This window comes from Corvus cornix, chromosome 4, assembly GCF_000738735.6.
Source record: "Corvus cornix cornix isolate S_Up_H32 chromosome 4, ASM73873v5, whole genome shotgun sequence".
Lineage (NCBI taxonomy): Eukaryota > Metazoa > Chordata > Aves > Passeriformes > Corvidae > Corvus > Corvus cornix.
The window spans coordinates 23,556,583-23,581,284 of record NC_046334.1 but is presented as its reverse complement, the minus strand read 5'-3'; the positions used below and the strand labels follow the sequence as shown (position 1 = coordinate 23,581,284).

The 24,702-nt window shown below is 35.9% G+C and overlaps 1 protein-coding gene across 2 annotated transcripts in view; it reads left to right on the top strand.

Moving 5' to 3' along the window:
- RXFP1 (relaxin family peptide receptor 1) overlaps window positions 1-24,702 on the top strand; it is a 58,185-nt gene that overhangs the window by 30,912 nt on the left and 2,571 nt on the right. For both annotated transcript variants that reach the window (XM_020584116.2, XM_010411849.3), the window contains exons 3-17: window positions 8,089-8,193; window positions 8,990-9,095; window positions 10,360-10,431; window positions 11,968-12,039; window positions 13,072-13,143; window positions 13,963-14,034; window positions 14,792-14,866; window positions 15,149-15,220; window positions 16,166-16,237; window positions 16,985-17,056; window positions 18,242-18,313; window positions 20,312-20,383; window positions 20,615-20,844; window positions 22,175-22,585; window positions 23,094-23,312. In XM_020584116.2, the coding sequence (XP_020439705.1) occupies window positions 9,094-9,095; window positions 10,360-10,431; window positions 11,968-12,039; window positions 13,072-13,143; window positions 13,963-14,034; window positions 14,792-14,866; window positions 15,149-15,220; window positions 16,166-16,237; window positions 16,985-17,056; window positions 18,242-18,313; window positions 20,312-20,383; window positions 20,615-20,844; window positions 22,175-22,585; window positions 23,094-23,312 (1,585 nt within the window). In that variant the 5' untranslated portion in view covers window positions 8,089-8,193; window positions 8,990-9,093. The remainder of the gene's footprint in view (window positions 1-8,088; window positions 8,194-8,989; window positions 9,096-10,359; window positions 10,432-11,967; window positions 12,040-13,071; window positions 13,144-13,962; window positions 14,035-14,791; window positions 14,867-15,148; window positions 15,221-16,165; window positions 16,238-16,984; window positions 17,057-18,241; window positions 18,314-20,311; window positions 20,384-20,614; window positions 20,845-22,174; window positions 22,586-23,093; window positions 23,313-24,702) is intronic.

Genomic DNA, 24,702 nt, shown 5'->3' with positions numbered 1-24,702 from the left:
TTCCAGGGAAGAGCTTTTCCCATTTATTTACAGCTGTAAGGTTTGATTCTGTAGCTACTTGGCATTTATAGATGGGAGGTTAGAACATTTGTTTACTTCAGTGCTTTTTAAACATGAGCAAGGATAAATGGGCATAACCACAAATTCTGCTCACCTAGTGCTGTGGCACTGTTGACATGGGAATTGTTACTAAAATAAGTAACAAATATTTCTTACATCGAAGACATTACTGCTGCAATGTTTCTGTTAATGCAGTCTAAACAATCCCTAGGCAAACTCTTTGATGTCCAGTGGCATACTAAAAGTGCCAGGTACATATTCCCAAGTACAAATTCATGGAAAGAAGAGTTTTGAGATCTCTGCCTTTACAGTGATGTTTAATGATAAAACAAAAATAGAACTAGTAACAGTAGATAAAAACAACAGTTGATTAATGCAAAACAAAAAGAACAACAATATTTATGATGTAGCTTTTCACTGAGCCTACGTGTGTTTTATCTTGTCAAGGTGTGTGTTTGTTTAGATGAACAAATTTTGACTCATGAAATATTGAAAAAAACATATGAAAATTATATCACAACATAAATGTTCTCCATTCATTTGGAAGAAGACAACTAACACTGCCAGTAATCATCCATGGTTATTTTTGTTTTCAAAATATCTACTCTCTGAAGAGCTTTAGCAACACACAAAAATAGTTCTTTCATCTGTTCCTAATTAAATATTTAAATTTAAGATATTATGCTTTATTTTCTTTTCTTTTTTTTTAATTCCCTCATATGCCTTCTACTTAGAGGGCTGAATGAACAAGTTTTTGTCCTAGATAAGGGTCAGCTTTCCCTGACTAAAATTATCCTACCGTTACATGCAGTGATAAAAGCATAGTGTTCTCAGTGGAACAACTTTTGTGTAATTATCTCTGCTGGATACAACACTGGGTCAGTTCCCATTTTGTAGTCATAACACACTAATTACAAAGTGCTGCAAAAATCCTTAATGCAGTTAAATTTTGAACCACTGAGAGACTGAATAGATGTATTTCCTGTCTGATGTTCTAAGACCTTTGTTGCAATAGTTCCTCATATTCCATACATTCTGCTGGATCATCAGCCTGATTTCTTCATCAGAACTCTAAATTAGCTGTGATGTTAATGTGATGCCGGTTTTTGGGGAGAAGCCTCCCAGAAAACTGCAGTGAAGCTTACCTCCAATTTCTTGTTTCAAAACCATCAACTGTCAAATTTCGTTTGGAAAAAATATAGAAACATAATCAGACCTCAAAAGGTACTGGGCTTTCCTCTGGACTTTGCATCCTACCTGGCCAAATTGAAAATATATTTTATATGTCTGGAAGACTGAGATTAATCCCTGTTTCTCTGTCACTAATATAACTAACACTGTGTGTCAGCATCCTGTAGCTGCAGGTTCTGAAAATCTCTTGTATGTAAAGTAGAGGTGCACTCATTTCTTTATCAACAATCCTGCTTTCAGATTTAAAAGTTTTTCCTAACTTCCATTAGGGTTTGATGGCACACAAACATGCAGTCAAAATCTATACAGTTATTGGATTTATCATGTTCTGTTCTAATTTAAAATGGAAACAATATGACTGATGTGATATCTCCAGTCACACCATCTGGTTTATGAACCAAAGCCAAGCTCAGTGAGAACTGACCTGGACTGACTCCGCTAAAATCAATGGAGAGACTCACACTGTCTTCAGTGAGCAAAGAATCATAACTTACCTGAGTTAGGAAACTAATAAAAAGCTCATATGTTTCAAAACCCCAATGTTTGTTACTCATGTACCAGCCTTCCTCAATAGATCTGGAAAAGACTGGAAGCACTGTGCTAGCTGTGGGGGCTTTTTCCTTTAGATGAAGTTGTAGTCTCCTGCAACGTGTCACAAAAAGAGCAGATATAATATGCTGTCTCTTCCCATGCAGTCTGTGATACATAAATTTTATAAATAAATTCCTCAATCTTTTTTATCTCAAACTGAATTGGTTGAGTAGGTATAGTTTATGCTTTTTTTAAAATTAGGGTTACTGTCCTATCACACTACTGAATAGCTCTTATGCTCCATCTCAGAACTGGTTGTTAATCTAGGCTCTTCATTTGTTACTAATAAATCTCTAGAGGAAGTGTTTATGTGCAAGTAACACTGGTGCAAGTCCTATTTAGAATTAAAAGTATTTTAACATAAGAATTGTAAAAAATGAAAGCACCAGAATTCTTACGAATTTCAAAACAAAAGTCACACACATTGGACCTAATCCCTTGCAATTCCACAAACCAGACTCTTTTGCTGTGAATGGGACATTAAAAAACAGCAACTACTGTTACATGTTTGACTACACTTTACGTACAAGAAATAATAAATGGAGAATGGAAGAAAAAATGTGCTAGGGTTTAATTTTTTTTTATTTTTTTTTTGTAAGCAGTATCTTTAATTACGTAGAGCAGTTAATGGAACAAAGTATCCTGGGCTATTTTGAGAGCACGAGTTTCCTGAGTGTTTAAAAAGTTGGTTTCTGGCCAATTTTGCTGATCGTTCTGCAAAACTCTTTTTTTGGCAGCTAGGCAATGGTTGCAGTGTGTCTGCATTTGTTTTTTAATCACAGTGTCATAGCCACATTTTTCCAGTCTAGTGAAGCAAGAACAGGCATGCAGATTTAATTTGTTTCTGACTCCAGAGGAGTTTTTTGCTGGCTAAATGTATTTACCATTGTGTTGCTCTCAGCCCTGAGAGGTCTCTGAACAAAGGATAGGGCTCCACTCCCCAGTTGTAAAGTTCACTTACAGACATTCACTAAGCTCTGTCGAGCTCCCAGGCTGGAAATCACACACAAAGGTTTCCAAAAGGACTGGGGCAGGGAGTGGCTGTTTGAAGTCTCGCACCTGTTTGCCTCTAACAGCACAGACCTCACCTGTTACCGTGTGCCACACAGTCACCAGGTGATGGCTTGCTAAATAAGTTACAACAGACCACCTCTCTTTCTAAAAGGACTTATAAAAATTCAACAGCATAAACATAGTACCAATCTGTATAATGTGATGCTGTTTTCATATGTGTTTCTTTGAAGGTCTGTAAACTAACACAGAATTATTGCTGTTCTGTATATTCATTAAATCACCTCCTAGATTTCTGTAGCAGAAATCTAAATTTCTATGGGGTATTTCAAAACATCTGTACAAAAGATATATGTTTTAGTATTACAAGATTGTTCATAAGGGATGAGAAAATACATTTTTGTCTCAGCACATTGCAGAAGACCTTGATGTGTTTATATTTCAAATTAATCCTAATAATGAATGATGTTATAGTTGGTGCCATGTTTTCCTGGCATTGCATTTTTTTCTCATCATACTTAAAATATGAGATTTGAATATATGAGGTGCTATTCAGTTTTGAGCCCTAGATAGAAAATTCTGTTTATGAAGCATACAGTAAATACTTGACAGTCAATAGTATAGTCAAAATGTATCAAATACCTGGGAAAAGATAGGATTTTCAAGCTTCACATGGAATTTTTTCATATATGGCCAAATTTTATTGTCATTCCCATTCATCCACAGTATAGGGCACTGAAATAATAAGGTTTACTCTGATGTGCAAATATCAGCACATGGAATAGCTTTGCTGAAATTTTGGGGGTTTTTAATCAATTTTTTTACTGAGATTTTTAAATACTGTTGGTAAATAAGAGGAACTTACATTTCACTACACTTATGTCTCTCTTGGTCTCCACTGTAGTGGCTTACTGCCAAGGGAACTTTCAAGAAACTAAAGGTTCTATAGATGCATTCATGCTATTTAATTTTAAAAATTGAAAATACTTCAAGAAAAACAGAATAGAAAATCAGAATAATTTATATAGATTTAAAGTATTGTTATAAAACTAGAAAACTCTATGCACTTATTTCACCGGAATAAAGGTGCAACATTGAGAAGATGTTTATCTTTTGGAAATTTGAACCTGCCTGTTTTCTTAAAAGTTGCACTAGCCTAATTAAGTTGCTTTAAAACCAAAAATAAACTTGTGTAAATATGTAATCTAGCTCATCCAGAGAACTGTAAACCTTATGCAAATTGATTTGTTTCCTGTCTCGTTTACTATGCTAGCATTGTAACATATAAGCTACAGACAACCTACATGTGATTTCAGTTAACCAGCAGGTACAGGACACATGTGTGCAGTGTCACGTGCAGTGACATGCAGATTGGTGTGGGGAAATTGTCTTTGAATTGATTGATAAGGTGTCCAGCTCTAAGTTCTTAATTTTTTCTGCTTGGAAATTTAAACTGAGACAGTGAAATTCCCTGCCAGTTTTGAATGCTCCAGGCACCGCAGCCCTTGGTTTTGGAAAATCCCCGTGTGGTTTTGGTCTTGCAGTAAGTTATGAGGCTGTATCGGGATGCTCCAACACTGTGGAAAAGGGCAATTCTATTCCTTCATCTGTAAATATTTTTAAAGGAAATGCTTCTTGTCTGGAGGACACAGGTTTTCCTTGTACTAAAAGATATCTCTGGGAAAACCCTGACATCATTCCTTACAGCAAGAGAAAGTTTATTTGAACAGCTGACAAAAAAGAAATATGTCCACAGGTTATGACCACCAACAGCAATGCAAAATCAAAGGGTGACACAGAGTCTCTTTAGAGTGTTTGTGCATTTAACTGATAGCATTTCCCTGCATAATAACCCATGAACACATGGTGGAGAGAAGGGGGAAGTCACATGGATAGCGTCCTCATCATAAGCTCCATACTAAGTAAGAGATATGTCTTTAATTGAGAAAGAAGATACTTTCTTGGATCTGTCACTGAAATGATTACTCAAACCTGTAGTTTTTCAGGATTAGCATGCTCTTTCTCATTCCCATCAGAAGTGGTAATTGGCATATTTCAGCAAGAAACAGCATATTAATCTGTAGTCAGATAAATCCAGTTTTCCAGCACTTATTTCACTTATCCCATGTAGAGGAAGATTTGATGATGCCTTGGTTTCTCAGATCTCTTTTTTTTTACTGAAGCACAACCAACATAATCTACTTTAGAACAGGCTCAGGGTAAAAGTAATTTCTCATCTGAGCTGTACTCCCTCAAATGATAGATTTGGGATTTCAAGACCAGTACTATTACCAGTCATTTCTTAAAGTGTTTGGAGAACCTCACCTCAAAAGAGGTAAACAGGTCACAAACCTTCATGTAAACTCTAAACGGCCACAAAGTGATTTACAGTTCTGCCATGGAGTGCTTCACCGAATGGTTGTACTAAATACACTTATTTGCACAATACATTCTTTCAGGATTTGACAAAGGTTTGGATAAAATAGAGACTGTCCCATGCTTGGGCACAAAATCTGGCCCAAAGTGTATCTTTCTGAAGGTCAAAAGATGTTCAATAACTTGTTTTGTTATATTCAGATATGCCTTTTTAGTTCTAGTAGAAAGCATGCCATGAGAAAAGCCCGTTACTTAAAATGAACTTACTAGAAACACCAAACAGCTGGAATGATTCCAGCACAAAATAATCCATCTTCTCTGTGAATTTTTCCCTTATTTTTATGGCCACCCAAAAATACACAACTGCCTCTTTACTTCCTCAAAAATGCTGATGAACGTCCCCTTTGTAGCAAACTGCTTATTTCCATTAGTGTGGGAGGCACTGCTCATCCTTTTTCTCTGCAGATGTGAAATGCATTGATGGTCACCTCTTGTACATGCTTTATCACATGGCAAAGCATTTTAAAAGTACAAAAATGTGGAATAAAAATCTCATGTGTCCACTCCTTAGTGTCAGAACCAGGGAAACGCAGAAAAATTATACTTTATATGTTCATTGGTTTACAGGAGGATTAGAATTTATGACTCCTAGCTGTATATTCAGAATCTGCAGACAAGTTGTTTGTTTTCCAGAACTTTCTATGAACATAGTTATGAATTAGAAAATCCAAGAGTGTTTTGATACTATATTCCTGACTGAAAAACATATATTTGAGGTGATTCATACTTCAACAATAATGTCATTTTTAAACCATCTTTCCAATGTTCTTTTTAAAAATCTTACCTTCTCCATGTATTCTGTATTCCCACATGTCACTGAGTCCAGTCATACAAATGAAAGTCAATGGATGTGCTCTGGTTAAATATTCAGGAATAGTGATAGAGAAACCCTCATTGTGGTCCCATCTACAGGGCAGTAGGTTTTTAAGGCACTTGACACTTGACAAAGGACTTGTTCTCATCACTTCAGCAATTACACATTCCATGCTGCAAGCAGTCCTAAAACTGAGCTTCTTTGGAGCATTTAAAACAGGCAGGAGCAGGTTTGCCAAGTACCTTTCATTTTGTCCAAAATGCATTAGGCTGCTTCTGAATATTAGTTTAATGATCTAGACTGGCAAAACTGCTAATGGATCAGAGTAGGTGCTCTTGAGGAAGTTAGTAAAATGTTCTTAAATGCCATATCATGTCTGTCTTTTCTCTCACTGGAGCAATTTCTGAAGACAGGCACTTATGATTGCTTTGAATCTTTCATCTTTCCAATGTATGCATAACAAACAAATAACTAGATAAAGGATAGTTTGCCTGAAGTTACTTAATCTTTCATAATATCATTAATCAGCACATATAACAGATCTTTTCAGCTTAGACAGCAAAGAGACAAGCCTCTCTCAAAAACAGCTTCATCTGTAGCCAGGTTTCAGGAGATGCTTTCAAGGTAGTTTCTCTGCCTGTCTGAGAAAACAACTGATGTGTAAAGTGAAATGAAAAATTACAAGCCATTTCAGAATGGGAAAAGTTGCAAAGAAGTAAATATTTTTTATTTCTCCTTGCCTATTTTGAAGCCAATATAGTAATAATGCTTAGTTAAATATAAAGATTTATAGAGAAATGTCCATGAGGAATTGTATTTAAATATACCTAAACTATTAACCTGTAAAATTGCAAGGGTAAAACTATTGCCAGTACATCATAAAGGTGAATCTAAGACTGTAACGATTAGCAAGGCAGAGCCCTCCTGAGAGTTCTCATACAAATGTTGTTTGGCAGTAGGTATCCTTGCAGTGTGCTGCTTTCAATTGTCACACATGCTTTGGCTCACCAGCTAGTGAGTACCATCCCAAGGAGCATTTCTGCTACTGCTGCATGTTCATTAAAAGCGATACTTTAAACTAAAATCGTGTGGGCCTTGTCAAAGCTGAAGAGAAGTCAGACTCAAATTAAGAAAACTAAAGTCAGAGTCAAAGCAATAAAACTAAAATCCAGTCACAGCTTTTAAAGGCGAGTTCCCGTTCTCTTTCCAGCCAGTTTTGAAAGTGGCTACCTGATCAGTTAATTTATGGATCTCAGATATACAATAGACTTCCAAGAAACAAATAACTAACAGATCTGTAGTTATTTCTAGCACCACTATATCTAGAAGTATCCATTTGTTGGAAGGAATTGAAACATTTGCTCTTAAATTTTTGCTGTTATAACCATAAACTATTCAGTTCCAGTACATCTGTGCACAGTGACCAAACTGGTAATATGGAATCATGCTTTGTTTAAGATGCACATTAAGCTTAACATGAACACTCTGACTTGCATATGTTACACCAAGTCCCTCCTTCTCTTGAAAAGCAGTGTTCCTTTGGTCTTCATCAAGATTTTCAGGAAAGAACTTACAGGCTGTGATAGTCAGAGTCAATAGTAATCATTCCAACTTTCCTGACAAAGTAGCAAGCCTGCATGTTTAAGGAGGTCAGAAAATATGGTTCCCTCTCATTTTAAGACTCCTATGTAAATAAAAATTTCTGAAGTCACAATTATATTTTTTCTGTGACTGTCATAGAAAATGTTGTTGTTGAAGGTATAATAAGCTGTTGCTACTCTGCAGCTCATACTGTTTGTAGATATGTACGCTTAAGAAGCTGTATAAAGATAAAGTTATCTAATGCTCTGGAATAAGAACCTGTATTAATTAGATAAAAATTGATGCAAATAAATTAAGTGAAGACATTTATACCTTCTATTTCTACTTTAATATCTTCCATTTGTGGTCTGTTTATGCTGTGTGTTTTTTGGTTTTTTTATTAGAAGACAACAATGGATGGTCGCTGCAATTTGATAAACATTATACAAAGGACAAATACAATAAACTGAAATCTCTGTATGCATTTCAGACAAAGACACCTGAGTGCTGTAAGTAATTACAGATATTATTTGAGTGGTTATTAATGATGATTCCTAGAAAGAAATATAGAGCAAATATATGTTTATCAGGAAATTTAGTGCATTTTCACTTGCAGTAAAACAGAATTAATATCTCAAATTAACAAATGTTATTTTGAAGTTAATTTCAATTCCATTAAGGATGATTCATTTTCTGTAAGAGAAGTGTCAAACATACTGCAATTAGCATATGCCAGTTAGGAGGGTAATATAAATGTTTATCTATATATGCTGATACCGCTGGAAAGAACATGGAACAGGCATATATTTTGGAGTGAAATGAAGGCAACATTCCTCCCGGTTCACTTCTTTAAACACCAAATGAAATTTACAAACCCCCTCCACTTATGCAGGTCTTTGTACAGAGTTTTTGATTCTGCTGGCTACTATGATGATCAAAGACTCCCATTCTTGACCCATTTTCACCCATAGAATTGTGCTCCTTCTAGTAATATAAGAGTGCTGAATAATCTAAGGAAGCACTGCAAAAAACCCATGCCAGTTTCCTGTATATCATGCCTAAGGTTCAAGAGCTTTCACAAGCTCTTTCACTGAGGTAATATGATTTTTTGTGTCCCTTTATATTTATTGTTAGATTCCTCCCAGGTCTAAATCACTTTTGTAAAACCATGTGCCTTAATTGTGCTTAACAGAGCCTGCTATGTCTGTCTTTGTGCTCGTTGTTCTTTTATACCGTATTTCTTTTCTCCACGTCCCATCACACCGCACATTCCACCTTTTGCCCCAAGTGCTTGTTCTCTTGCAGTGGCTGGTGATGTGCCAGCAGAGTGTACCTGCCAAGGGCTGGAGATCTTCTGTGATGATGCCAAATTACGTGCTGTCCCATCAGTCTCTTCAAACATAACCATAATGTAAGTAGAGAAGTAACACGGTCTCTTGCTCTGTTCGGGTTTGACTGTCAATCCTCCAATCTTTTCACAACTACAGCCTTATAATTATGATCAGCTGATGCTTGGGAAGCACTGTGTCTCTCTGTTAACAAGTACTTTAACATCTTAAGTACAGATTTTCCTTACATAAAAGTGGAGAAAAGAAATTAAGAAACCAAAATCTCTGTGAACTGATCATTTCATGCTTGTAACAGTGACTTGAGCTACAAAGAGTTTCAGTATACCTAAGGAAATCTACAAAAGAAATGCTTCCTTTTAAGACGCAATGCTTAGAACCTGTTTCTTATTCTATGATCCTGCCAATATTCCTAGTCTGTGTTCTTTATAAAGCCAGTAACCTTGAACTCAGTGGGACGCCCTGCTGGAGCAAATCTATTTAGTTCTCATTTGATGTCTCTGAATATGCTGTTATTTCAAGGGACTTAATGTGGGCTGAGTCATCAGGCAGATAGGTATGAGTAAGCCAAACTTTTTTTTAAGAGACCGGAATATGGTTGATGTGTACTTGATTTTCACATTGCTGTTTGAGAAGCAGTTTTAGGTGTGGTGAGCAGGGAGCAGCATCCCATGTCCTTACCTGAGGATCTCCTCTGTAGATCAGGGTTACGGATCTTTCCATATGGTACCAGTCTCACACGTAGCTGAAGTTCCCCTTGCTGGGTCCACGGTCAAATACTGCAACTCTTCATGATGAAAAGTGATGTGGAATGTCAAATATCTATTTAAACTGGCTGCTGGCTCAGGGTCAACAGAGAGTTCAACAATACTGACCCAGCTGTAGCTGTAGAAAAAGCAGTGAGTAAGTTCAGCTGGCTTTCAGGCTAAATTCTCTTCTAATCAAACCATGTCCTGAAGAAATTTTGTTCTTGACAGGACACTTGAGTGTCCCCAATGGAGTTGGGACATAGGGATGCATGAACTGGGACATAAGCTCCATCTGCATTTGAGGTTTGAAATAAATCTGTAGTTTATACTCAGATCTTTTTGATTTTTAGGTTTAACAATTATTTTGCCCATTTTTCTGGGGACATGGGGTTTTTCTTACTATAATGTATTTTTCTTACTGTTTGAATAGATACAAATACACAGACAAACAAAAGTAGCACATTCAGGTGGTTTCATGCTGTTTTCGTTACTTAGCAGTGTGAGAGCTGCCCTTATTAAATAACAAAAGCACTGTAGGCACCTTGGACAGTAGTTTTACTGTGTGCATTCATTCCTACAGGTCTCTTCAGAGGAATCTGCTAAGGAAACTTTCTGCTGATGTTTTCAAGAAATACCAAGATCTTAAAAATCTGTAAGGGAGTGCTGTAACATAAAATACCTACCCAGTGCCTTAAATATTCATCCTTTCCTTCTCCCATATGTACACACACAGAGTTAATATTTAAGTAACAAAAGTCTGGTTTGTCTCACCCTTTGCTACCTCGTGTGTACCCTGTTTGGCTCAAGTACCTTGATTTGACGTCTGTGTTTTTGCAAAACCATACTTTCTGCATATTTAATGGGTTTTGTTTATAAACTGGTTTATACCAGAAAAATGCTAAACTTTAATTTTGTCTGAAGGATGTTGCATTTATAATAAACAGTAAAATGCCAAAATAAATTTAAGTAACTTAATCAATTTATTCTGGAAACAAAGTTTGGAAACACAGACTTCCCATTATCATGGGAAGCTCACTCCCATGGCACGTGGTTTTACTCCTAATTATGTCTGGTACTGATTTGATAATGCCCAATGGGTCAAATTATTATGGCAATACAATACTGTCTTATGTTTTCCAGAGTGTAACATATATGCTGCTCAAAAATCATAGCCTTTAACAAGTTTTCTTGATATCGAAGTAGTGAAATTAAGAAGCAGGGCTTCTATGTCACCAATTTAAAATGTTCTCTAATGGGAAATTCCTGCACTGCAGCACCATCTTGCGTTCTGAAAGCTAAGTCCCATTATGTCCCTTAAAGTCTTGAAAGGTTAAGTGTTCACTAAAAGAAATACATCCATACCTATCTGTACAAAATGTTTGTTTGTAATATCGACTTCACACCCTTCTGAGAGATAACTTTACATTTTCCAAAAGGTCTTGAGCAGTGTTTGACAGAAGCCCATTTTGTAAAAGCCAAAGTCAGATTTCTTATTGCTGTTTGTCAGGAATGCACCTAGATGCTTCATTAAGTGTAATTTAATTAAAGGACTTAAGTTTAAATATTATTCAGAGAATTACATTGTAACACTTTAAAATTATTTGAAAAGGATTTAATATTTGCAGTTGATAATATTTTTTTCAACTCATTATTTCATCAAAATAGATTTTAAAAGAATTTAAAAAATAGATACAGAAGATTAGTAAGATTTGCTTTACCTTTTTATTATATTATCTTTAAAATGTAGCATCTTGAGAACTCTCTGACATTAAAAACGGAAAATTCAAAAATTATTTTAATTTGACATTTACTGTGCAAAATTTTGCTTGTAGCAGAGATCTGGGTAAACACAGAGATCAGGTCACAGAGGTGAGAACTGCATGGTTAGGACCTAATCAAGGATGTCACAAAGAATTACTCCATTGTTCATCTCTGGCAAGGCAAGCATCCACTTGAATGATTTCTGTAATTTTGCTCTTTGTATGAATTCCTTTAAACACAACTGCAGTCTTTGCAGCTATAGCTGTGAAATGGTTGTTGTCAAATTCAAGGTGTAATAACTTTGACAGCTTCTTTTAAAGCATCAAATGTGCATTCAGTTTAGCCGATAGATTTTAATTGGTTACTTATGTTTGCTTTAACTTTGCTTGTTTAGAGAATAAATTGTTTTGGGTTTGTATCTTCTTAGGTATCTTCAGAATAATAAAATCAGAGTCATATCTGAACGTGCTTTTAAAGGTTTATACAACCTGACAAAACTGTAAGTACTGCTTTTAAAATACTGAAGTATTCAGTAGCAGCAGTCAGAGCTCTGACAGTCACTAAGGATGTGTCTCTCTATTTGATTCCATATTATGAACTTCCAAAACTTTAATTCAATGGTTGAATTGAGAAAGCAAAGACAGATTATGAGCTCTATGTGCAAGCTTATCTGGCAGGACAGTACTTTGAAAAGACAAGCTGGCTCCATACTTCAGCTATTGCCCAAATCCTCAGAATGGAAGAAGGAGACAGTATGGTACCCTGCAGAAAGCCAAAGAAAATGAAGAAGGAATAAAATGAAAGTGAGAGCTTGTGGTGGATGAAAACTCTTTAAGACTGTGTTTTGGTTCACAAAAGCAATTCAAAATAACCAGTATGGGTGATGAAAGGAACACTTTTTTTCTTTATTGTGCAGCAACTTTTTGAAAGGTGCTTCTAACTTTTAAGGGAAATGCTCAGTGAAAGAGACAACACATAAATTGCACTGTTTGGTTCAGAATTTTTACTGCAATGTTTTCAAAAGGAAAGTTTTTAAAAGTTGTACCTCTTATTCTTTCCATCATACAAATGCCGTTGATTATCTGTTATTACAGCTGCTGTTATTATCTTCCCAGACCATTTATAGTAGCCCTCCCCATTCATTGTCAGCCTTTCTTTTTCCGTTATTCTGGTATCTACATTTATGACTAATATCCTTAACAAAGACTGAATGGGATCCTGGGAACTTTCATGGAACAAATCACTCCACAGAAGGAAACTGGAAAGAGACTAAAATATGACACAGTGAAAATATTTAGCTGGCTGTGCTTTCTTATAGATAAGACAAAGTGCTCTACATAATTGCTCTTAAAATTCTTACTAGAGAGAGTCCTGCCTTGCTCTCAAAGGCATGAAAATTACATAGTCAAAAATAATAATTATTAAAAAAATAGGAGTATTCTGATAAATTATCAAGGAAGAAATAGTCTTAAAACTCATTTTCATGCATCTGCCGCTAATTAATCATTCCATTCATTCATCTTTGTTTTAGATACCTGAGTAACAACAAGATAACAAATTTGGAGCCTTTTGTCTTTGCAGACCTCCACAGACTTGAATGGCTGTATGTTGTTTTCTTATTTTTATGTTTATTTACTCAATAAATAATTAATTTTAAAAGTAATACATAAATATTTCGATTGCTTTCATTTTTGTGCATAGCTTTACTTTACACGTGTTAATAACTAAGGAACTCCTGTAACGCTGTGCTAGATAAAAATGCAATTGGTTTTGATGAGAGCAGAAAATAGTTCTTGAGCCTTAGTGGCTTCAATGGTTGATGACTTATAACAATAATAAATAATGTTTATTAGTAATTACTTGTTTCAAATGAATACATTAAATAACCTAACTACTATAAAACAGTAGATAGGTATTTTTGGGGCAGGTCTTTTCCTGTAAATAGTGCTTAAAATGTCCAGACAAAATTACTGTCAAAACCTGAAATATTGGTTTATTACTGCTTTTCAGACAGATTTTGACTAAGTAAAGTTATTAAAAATAAGCAAATAACACATCGTACGTTCTTCTGCATGTTTGAGACTGTTGGATTGCCACAGAATACTGTTAGATTGTGCTGCTTTGTTTTTTCTGAGAATCCATTCAAAATGTCTTGATCAAAGGATTTAAAATCCTCAAAGGAAAACACTTTTTCTAAGTTGAAAGTAATGATGTTTTCTAAGTTACTTTTTTTAAATTAAATTCTTCTGAAAGGAAATTAATTCAATTAATATCTTAACCTGTCAAGGAATAATGTGTTAATTTTTTTAAGTAGTTTGACTGGACTTTTGAAGAAATTCACTGCAAAGCTTGTTACTTTTTATTATCTCTTTAAGACTGAAGTCAATTATCAATCTGATACATATTTTGCTGTAATTTATAGGATAATTGAAAACAATAGGATAAATCGGATCTATCCATTAACATTCTATGGACTCAAATCCCTTATTCTTCTGTAAGTATGAAACAAGATAAAAAATGTTACTTAAAAGAACAGAATAGGAAGGGCATATGCATATAAAAACCTTTTTACACCAACTCTTCTTGCTCACCCCAGAGTGCCGGCAGTAAACCTGCAGCTTTTCCTTACGCCAGGCAAAATGTGCTGGAGTAGGAGGATTTTGGCAGCAGTGGATATGCAGTGACTGGAAAAGTATAGGGAGAAGGGCGGGGGAAATGATGAAAGGTGTCACTGGGAGGGCAGTGTCGAGGCAGCAGCAGCACTGGGTTCCAGGTGTCCTCCAGAGCCGTGGAGTGACACGAGGGGGTCCCACAGTCCCTGCCCCTGGCAGCAGCACAGCCCCCATCCCCAAGACCTCTCTGTGGTCTGCCACTGCCCTCTCCAGCCCGAAAGATGAGGAACCCTCTTCCCCCGCATCCCAGAGGGAAACCTGCCTCCACATCCCACTTCACCCATCACCCAGAGAAGTTACATGTTCTGACTGAATAGTAGATTTATATTGGCTTGCTACATTTCATTTTAATAGCAGTGAAGTGGAGTAAACATCTTTCCTGATAATTAGCAAGCTAAGGATAAGATACTGCTGCACAGGATGCCACAGGGAAAATATGTGGAAGTTGAAGAAAATAATACTACTTTCAACACTATTCAAGATCTGAATTTTTTTTTTCAGAAGTACATAAGAGACGTTAATTTTTTCTATAACTGTACAAATATAACCAGCTGTACTATTCCTCTTTTTTTTTTTCAGAGAGATGATGAATAATTCTCTTGCTCGTTTGCCTGATAAACCTCTTTGCCAATATATGCCAAGATTAAACTGGCTGTAAGTCCACCTTATTTCACTAGAATAATATTTTTTTTTTGTCTTTGAATGGCACTTCCATGCCACTTTTTCTAATGGGGTGCTGGATCCTGCAGAGTGCCTGCTGGGTCACTGCAGGGCTAGTGGTCTGAAGCCATCAGTTAAGTGTGCAGAAGTATTACATGTCTGCCTCCCACTCTCTTCTGTGTAGGCAAGAAGTTCTGGTTGTATTTTTCTTCAATTACCTTAGAATAAGTACCTATGTTTATTTTCAATGATTGATGGGGTTCTTTTATATCTCAGAGACCTTGAAGGCAACCATATCCATCATGTGAGAAATGCCACTTTCATCTCCTGCAGCACTCTAACTGTTCTGTAAGTAATGGGATATGCTAGCTAGCCAGAGTGAGATGTGCTTATACTGAACAGCCAAGTGATTCATTACAGCTAATATAAAAGTTGCCTGAGTATTACGGCTATTTATCTCTTGAGGATATTAAATTAAAATGTTTGAAGTGAGCACCACACAGAATAACCACTGTTTACATTTTATAGCAAAGTTCCACATTGAAATATGTAACTAAACTTGACTGAAGAGATTTTGGTTGATACTAAGATTTAGAAATTTTCATTATAACCTTTTTTTTGGAGTCAAATATCTCATAATGAGAACCAGCAAACATACAAAACATATAGCTTGTTGCTTATTTTGATTGGCTGGTGGGTTGGCTGGCTCATCAATTTTAGAATTTTCTCCGAAGTTTCTTCAGTGATGATGTAACCATCTTCAGAAAATCCCTTCTACTTTTTGGTAGATTAGTAGGCTCCATGGTGTGTGTCACTTTCAATTTTTAACTCTTCTGCAGGACCCATACTCTTGGTTTTCTCTTAGTTCTTAAAATCCAGGTTGTTCATTTAAGGAATAAGCCCAGTGGCAGGTGCAATAAGGGTGAATGAAACGTTGCACAACCATGTGCCTGTGTCTGAGATATGGTTAGGTCACAAGCCTTCCAGGCCACTTAATCTTCCCTTTAATTGGCCCTCAGCCACTGTACACCAGCCTACCATGGGTCTATGTGTGTATATATATATATACATATATATGCAGAAGTACATGCGTGTATAGGATGTATAGGCAAAAAAAGTTATTTACCAAATAATAAAATGGCAAACCTCTAGATGCAATTAACTTGTTAATGGAATTGGGCAAATATTTGAAGATGCAGAGAACAGAGAACTTTTAAAGTTTATATAAAATCTTCTCTCCAAAATCAAATAGATATCAAGAAGAAGCAACATAAGTTTGTTTTATTCTTTCAGGGTGATGAGACGAAATAAAATCAGCTCCCTAAATGAAAACAGCTTTTCTTCTCTCCAGATGTTAGATGAATTGTGAGTAGATCTCTTCTCTTATTTGTACAAGTCACAGAGTTTTGTGATTTATATTGGAAATATCATTCATCATTAATTCTATTTCATGTAACATGCTCAGGAGATGGCATCCTTCCTTAGGGTGTTTTTTTTAATATATATTGAATAGGGAAGAAATAGTCAATAAAGGACATAGCCTGTATCAGTCATAATGGGGCTTCTGCTCACAGGAGCATTATGTTCCCTGAATAGAATAATATTATTTAACTTTGCATCACCACAGTTAGGTGCATGTGTGCCTTCAGTGTCTTTTAGACTAGTTTGGCAGTTTTGGTTGGACTGAGAATTTTACTCCTGTGTTGTTAGGATTTATGCATACTGAAAGTAAGGTGAAAGGCAGAGGCAAAAAACCAAGGCAAAGATGTGCTATTTAGCCCATGTGGAAGAATTCCCATCATGAAACAATATGTTTAATTAATTTCTAAGCTTCTACCGGCCAAAATAATGGTGTTTTACTTTCTTTTTGTTGGAAATAAAATAGCAATAAATTATGTATGTAATGGTATAACTAATGAGACAAAGAGAGATCTGATAAATCTAGCTTCTCACCTTGTTTTAACATCATTCTTTTATAGTTCAGGTTTCTGATAACATATAGAATAAATAATATCCTATTTGGCAAATAAAATTGTGTATACTGAAACTGCAAAACTATTCAGTAAAATTACTGTGTAGTAAGGACTTACTGTATCCTATCTGTTTCTGCAGAGACTTGGCTAGCAACAAGATTGAATCACTTCCTCCATACATATTTAAAGAACTAAAGGAGCTTTCACAACTGTAAGGATTCTTGGTTAATATTATATATAACTGTATATTTCTCATTTCATAGGATGCTTTCAGTCATATGTGCCAGGAAAGAGAAGAGCACATTTGTTTGTATGCATCATTTAAGTTCTGCCTAAAAAACACTTATGCCAAAAGCAATTCTATATAGCATTTTGTCCAGAATAATTTTGTAAAAGATGTGCATTTTCATGTCCCAAAAGACAGCATGTTCAAATTCTACCTTTTTCTAGATCTTGTTAATACACACAAAATGAGCTATGCTAGATATATATAATGAGAAATTAATAATTTGATGGGAATGTTTAATGTGATATCAGGATTCAACGCTAAAAACAGATCATAAACTCATAAGAGCATCATACAGATGCCTTGTTTACAATTGTTTTGTTCCTGAAAGAGTTCCAAAAAAGCACAAGGTAATATAAAACCAGACAGTTTCTCTTTTTCCCATTACACATACATAGGCAAATTTTCAAATGCTGCTGTTGGAAAGTCCCAGTCTTTCTTGCATAATCTGAAAGAGACACTAGTCACAACATTGAAGATCTCTGGAGGAGAGGAGGTAGTACTCAAATACAGGAATAACTTATTTTGTGCATTTTCCAGCATTATTGGGATCCAACACGTACATTGGGGCAGCGAAGTGCGTACAGCTGCATTTATTGAGTTTGTGCATTTTAATTGCAATAAAGAAAAGTTATGTGGAGAAGTAAAAGGGGACGTACCTAGAAACACTCTTGCACAGAGTGGCAGCATATAATGCTATTTTTACATTCTAACTTGTCTCTGTCTCTTGAACTCACACCCAAAATCAAGTGTAATTTATTTCTAGATGCATGCAGTTCAGCTAGGTTCTTTTACTTAAAAAGACAGGTCTGGAGAGTTTAACAACTAAATATTTCTGTAGTCAAAACCTTTAGGCATCAGGCTGGGAGGGGCGGTTGTGTGTGTGTGTGTGTACATGGCAATAGCACACCTGTGAAGCATCTGATGATTCTTTCCACTGGCTTAGGAAGTTAAAAAACACTAAATGATTGTTACCATTTGTAGTTGTAACTGCCACGTGTACAAGTCCCTCCTACAGTACTAGTAAAGTAAATGGGTTATGTAGATTGCCTTTGGTTTTGGAACAAGCTGTAAGGAATGTGGCCAAAGTCACTTTTGTTTTATTTACAGGAACCTTTCTTACAACCCCATCAAGAAAATACAAATAGACCAGTTTGATTTTCTAATTAAACTCAAATCCCTGTAAGTATCAAGTTTTTATATTTTAGCTATATTTTCTTTCTGATTATGCACATCTCCCTCAGTAGGACATGGTCCAGAATTTGTTTTTTAAGAAATTGCTCCTGAAGAGTTTAGGGGGAGTTTTTGCAGGTGCACTAACACAGCAGCTCTAACTTGAATTCTGCCAGCAAAGCTCCTCCTAAAACTGTGAGACAGTGCAGCAACAATCTTGCAAATCTGAAATTATCCAGCAGTAGATTTAAGTACATCTTCACTGGTCACTTCACATCTGAGGTAACCAGCTTGGTGTAGAGCACAGCGTAGGCTCTTGTCAGACATCACTTCAAAATCATAGAATAGTTTGTTTTGGAAGTGAACTTTAAAATATAGTTCAACTCCCCTGCAATGGGCAGGGACATCTTCAACTAGATCATGTTGCTCAGAGCTCTGTCCAACCTGACCTGGAATGCTTCCAGGGATGAAGTATCTACCACCTCTCTGGACCACTTATGCCAGTGTTTCACCACCTCATCATAAAAAATTTCTTCCTAATATCTAGTCTAAATCTACAATTTTTTCATTTTAAACCATCACCCCGTCTCCTATAGCAACAGGCCCCACTAAAAGTGCTTGTGGCGATTAAAAATCAGATGTTTCCTTGGACAGAAGTGCACTAGGAGTTTATGATCTGACCCGTGAGCTGTAGCCAGCAGTACACACACCTTTGTTGATCAGACCAGCTTTCTTACAGTGATTTAGCCTCCTGGCCAAATTCAGCTGAATTTGGTAAATGGTTAGTGAACTGAAAATACTAAATCTGTGTAATTGTCATGAAAATAAGCAGCTGAGAACAGAAAATAATAACCAATTACCTCCTTACAGTCAAACTAAAGCATGATTTTATCCATTTATCTATTATTTAACACCAAAGAACTCATACAACTCAGTGATCATGGCCTTCCATGTTTTTAGTTTAAAAAACTGTTAAATCTTGAGATAGATCTATAGGCAGCTGTATGTTGGCAGTTTGTAGAACACCAGTTCCCTCTTCATATGTCTGAAATAGTGAAAACAGTTGGGGAAAGCATTCCCCAGGATTCCTTGCAGCACTTAAATAAAACTAGCACATTTCCATGTTGGGGCTTTTTCATGTCTGCCAGCAAAACTGCCCACTAACCCACATCAACTAACCACTAAGTCTGTACTTTTCTCCATTTTTCCCTAAATGTGTTCAGAACTCACATGAGTATTACATTCAAAGCTTTGAACAATCATAAGGCTTCCCACAAGCAGAACCAAAGACCGGCTGCACCTCTAACCAGTGAATGGGATGGACTGGAAGGATACAGAACCTGAAGTTCTAAAAGAACATCTTACAGAGTTAAACCTTGTAGGTCTGGCACTGCAGGGGAAACAATATTGCTGCTTTCTATATATATATAGATATAAATTTAAAATAAGGAATCCCACCTGTGTGTCAAAAGAAAGCCAGCATTTTCTCTCACATGCTGTATTCTGTGTCTCATCTTCCTGCTGCTCTTGACATAATGAAGACTGAGTTCCTGGGTTGGTTTGTTTGTCTAGTAAAGCACTCCCTTGGATAAAAGACAGAAGAGATATGTAAAAATATTACTACTAGAACAAGTTATTATTTCCCCAGAGATGATGAAAGAACATCAGTAGAATAGTAATTTGAAAGGGCGACATATTAATCAGAGATTCGTGAATTCTCATGACTGAGAGCAGCACTAAAAGAGTTGGTCATGCATCTGGATGAACAGTGAGTTTATTAAAACTATTTGCAATTCCTTTCATTCCACTTTAGACTTTACTCAGACTTTCTGAGTTTCAAACGGATGACAGATTAGATGCAATTAAAGTTTCAAAGGGATGACAGATTAGATGCAATTAAAGTTCTTCTCTAGTTTCCTAACCATAAAATCACAACTAAATGCTCATAAAATTTGGTTTTTTACTGCTGAGTTTCTGTGGCCTTTTACTGAGAATATACTTTTACAGCAGCTTGGAGGGTATTGAAATTGCAAACATCCAGAGGAGAATGTTCAGACCCCTGAGAAACCTTTCCCACATGTAAGTAGATTACTCTAGTTTGCTTTTTTTTGGTCTGAATTTTACAATTACGGAATACTGGATAATTGAAAACAAAGGTGTGGGAAAAGCAGCATGTACGCAGTTGTGGAATTTTGACAATTTTCAATTAATTTTTCTTCTTTCAGAATATGTTTTCTGAGTAGTTACTAGAGAGTTTTGATATTCTAACAACTAACCTAGAATGATCTCTTACCTGTTTCTCACAACCAGATATTTTAAGAAATTCCAGTACTGTGGGTATGCTCCTCACGTGCGCAGCTGTAAACCCAACACTGATGGAATTTCCTCCCTCGAGAATCTTTTAGCTAGCATCATACAGAGAGTGTTTGTCTGGGTTGTATCTGCCATCACCTGCTTTGGAAACATTTTTGTTATCTGCATGAGGCCCTATATCAGATCGGAGAATAAGCTGCACGCCATCTCCATAATGTCTCTCTGCTGTGAGTACTCCATGCCTAGAAAAAGATCTTTTTAGTCTGCTTGTAGTGTGTGTGATATTTGTTATTTAGTACAGTGACATATTTCCAGCATTGAATTAACTGTACTTTCTTGATGTTGCAAATGACAATACAAAATGCTCTGCCCTATATACCAGGCGGTGTCATTAAATGCTGCCTTTGGCAGGTGGTGTATTCCAAAGGTTTCATGTTTGATTTTCATGCTGTGGGAATTCTGTCAAATTCCCACTTTCTTCAGCAAGAAGAAATAAAATTCCAATATTTCAAATTCCCACAAACCTCTATTTTACCATGCATTTGTCAGTAAGTAGCAATATCCGCATGTAATTATTGTGTTCAAAAGGTCTATTTTTTGCACAAGCAAAAGGTTGCTTATGCAAATATATAAAATTAATCTATCCTAGCTCCCCAATATTAGGAATTGGGGTGGGTTTTTTTCATTTTAGTCCTGAAAGCAAGACAAGTTTATGGATGAACTACTTGGCAGTACAGTCACTACAATCCAGAGTCTCTCAATACAGGAGAGTCTATAAGTACTGCACAAACACAATTAGACGCATTTTGAAAGGTAGTTGTCAGCCTTGTATAAAATTATTGCAACATTTCTAAATACATCATGTCACTGATTTTGAAACTTTATTTTTCCCATAGAAACAATCTGAACACTAGGCAAAATTCTTAGCAAAATAGCCAGGAAGCCTTCAGTTCTGTGTTGACAGGTCATCTTCTCTTACTAGTCTTAGTCTTGTCATAGACTAGACTAGCCTTTGCACATGAATTTTGAACTAGCATAAGGTGGAAAAAACAAACTTTGAATCCAGTGGATGGCCTATTGTTCCGGTTTGTCTTGGACCCCAAGACACCTATTCAAAGAAAATTATCTTAAGCCAAATGTTAATATAGAAATAAATAAAGAAATAAGACCTAATAAAAAAGGTTTGCAAGAATATTTCTATAAATACAGCCGTATCTTTTTCTATTTGCAAACAAATTTTACCAGGGCTTTAAAAAATGGAAACAGGTATGAAACATAGACTGTCAGTCCAAATGAAAAGGAAAAGCAAAAAACAAAAAAAGTTTCTCTAAAATTTTACTGCCTTAATTGTAATTCATAATAGCATTCCAGATGCAATATTGATTTAATATCTATGTATTAGCTAACTTGTAAGTATGTACTCATATATATATATATATACATATATGTGTGTGTGCATGTGTATGTGTGTGTGTTTGTCTGTTTTCCAATATACATATACAGAGAGAACGGGAACTTCAGATGTGTAAATAATGATGTTAAGCACTGTGCCCACAGGTGCTGACTGTCTGATGGGAATATATTTATTTGTGATTGGAGCTTTTGATCTTAAATATCGTGGAGAATACAACAAGCACGCTCAGTTGTGGATGGACAGTATTCACTGTCAGTTGGTTGGATCGCTGGCTATTCTGTCTACAGAGGTGTCAGTCTTACTGTTGACTTATCTGACTTTGGAAAAATACATCTGCATAGTTTATCCTTTTAGGTGTTTGAAGCCCAGAAAATGCAGGACAATTTCCATTTTGGTTCTTATCTGGATAATCGGGTTTGCTGTTGCTTTTATCCCACTGAGCAATAAGGAATTTTTCAGGAACTACTATGGCACCAATGGCGTCTGTTTTCCTCTTCATTCAGAACAATCGGAAAGTTCAGGAAGTCAGATATATTCTGTTGTGATTTTCTTAGGTAAGTTGCATTTCTTCTTTATATACTATTAGAGCTACAAAAGAACCAAGATTCCAAACAAATAAGATAGCTGTGATGTTCACACCTCCTTGGATTTAGATGCTCCAGCAACCATTTAAAGACTATTTCCAGTATGAATATTTTACTGTATGAGATGTGTACCCCCCTATCTTAAAATGCATGAAGGACTGAGAAAGTAGAAACAAATTATTTACCATTATGTTCTTGAATTAACAGCCTTTGTTAGGGAAGTAGAGCAATAGTAAGACCAGAGAAATATTTGGTTTTAACCAGATAGCAGTCATTTGCCAGTTATCAGTGAATAAAATCAATACCTGAGTAGAGGCAAAAATTCAGTCTTCAGTTGAGGACAGACTCAGATTTTCTGGCCACTTAATTCCATGGGACTAAAAGTTTAGATGAAACATTCTTCTACCCAGACTGCAAATAGGTGATGTAGAATTGCTATTATGCTTTTAAATTATGATTAATTTTAACTTTTAAACAGGTGTAAACTTGGCAGCTTTTATCATCATTGTGTTTTCCTATGGGAGTATGTTCTACAGTGTTCACCAGACAGCTATTATGGCTACTGAAATTCGGAATCATATTAAAAAAGAGATGATCCTTGCTAAACGTTTTTTCTTCATTGTATTTACTGATGCACTATGTTGGATACCTATTTTTGTCTTGAAACTCCTTTCTTTACTTCGAGTAGAAATACCAGGTATGTCCTTTCTTTTGTGAGGCTGTTTCAACAGTGCCAGCATGAAGTGTTTCTTCTACTTCAGAAGAAAAAGAGTTTAATGAAATGAACTATATTGCTGAAATTAACTTCATGTTCCATATCTATATCTATGTACACACAATACAATGAACTATATAGTTTTGTTCTTTAATTGAACTATATTACTATAATCATCAAAGATTAGCCACCTTTGACTTACATAAAAAACTCCAAAGTTCAAATCATTCAAGTCTGTCTACATACGGTATCTATAAAGCATAGAAAATATACCTGAAAATCAAGGCTGAGTTGCATTGGCTTTTCTCATCTTACAACTTTTGCTAGTTCTATTGCCTAAACAACTCAGGACAATATAGTGTTTCCTATCTTGATTTAATAATGTACCTTATTCTGAAATAACTTTATTTTACAAGCTGGTATTTATAGTTCAAATCATTAAGTTACATAAAGCTCTGCTTATCTTCTTCATGCTGTGAGTATATTCCCATGTAAAAATAGTGTAACCTAAGAGATTAATATTGCACCTTAATTTTTTCCTTCACTTTTCAATACCAGTACATGCCAGAAAAAAGTCTCTTTGTGTGAGGCTTGTAAACCCTGTTAGAGAGGACATGTGAGTGTGAACAGATCAGCAACAGCAGATTCAGACTCAGTGTACAGATGTATGTCAAAATATTATGTTGGCAAGAAAATGTTTTAGCTCACACGATTTTGCCTTATGTGCTGACCAGAGGGTTGGGAGTGGAGCTTTTCAAAGTCTGGACTTGCTTTTCAAAGGTCTGGAAGTTACACTGGTTATGTCAAATATTCAGTTATTTTAAATCTTCTAAAATGCTTCTTCAAGAAGCTATCAAACCGCCTAAGATATTTGAAAGAAAATATTGCTACAAGTAGAAGCAGGTGGATTATAAGTCAGGAAACCTTGAAGAAATCTTGCTGAATCACAGGGTGATCTTGGATTCAGCAAATTAGTGTTCTGTGATAGATAAACCAGATTAAACAGTAATTACTCGTTTCATGAAACTACACATGACAGCTAGCTGCCTGCATTTACACAAGCTGTAAACCTCTTTTGATAGCTTTTGGTTTTTGTTGGTGATACATTGTGACAGCTTTAGAACCTAGCACCTGCTTGTTTCCAAAACTGTAGCCAATATGATGAGAGTCAACAGGCATGTCTTGATACTGCAACAAAGTTGTAAAACTGGAGAGGGGCAAGGAGGGGTGTCAGGAAAGGAGAGTCGATGAAGTTTTTCGTGCCTCTTAGAACAGTTCTTTAACAATTTTATAAGTCAAACAATGCAACAGAGGGCACCCACTGACATCTTTCAGCATTTTAATCCTGTTCCTTCTCCACCTGCCCCTCAGG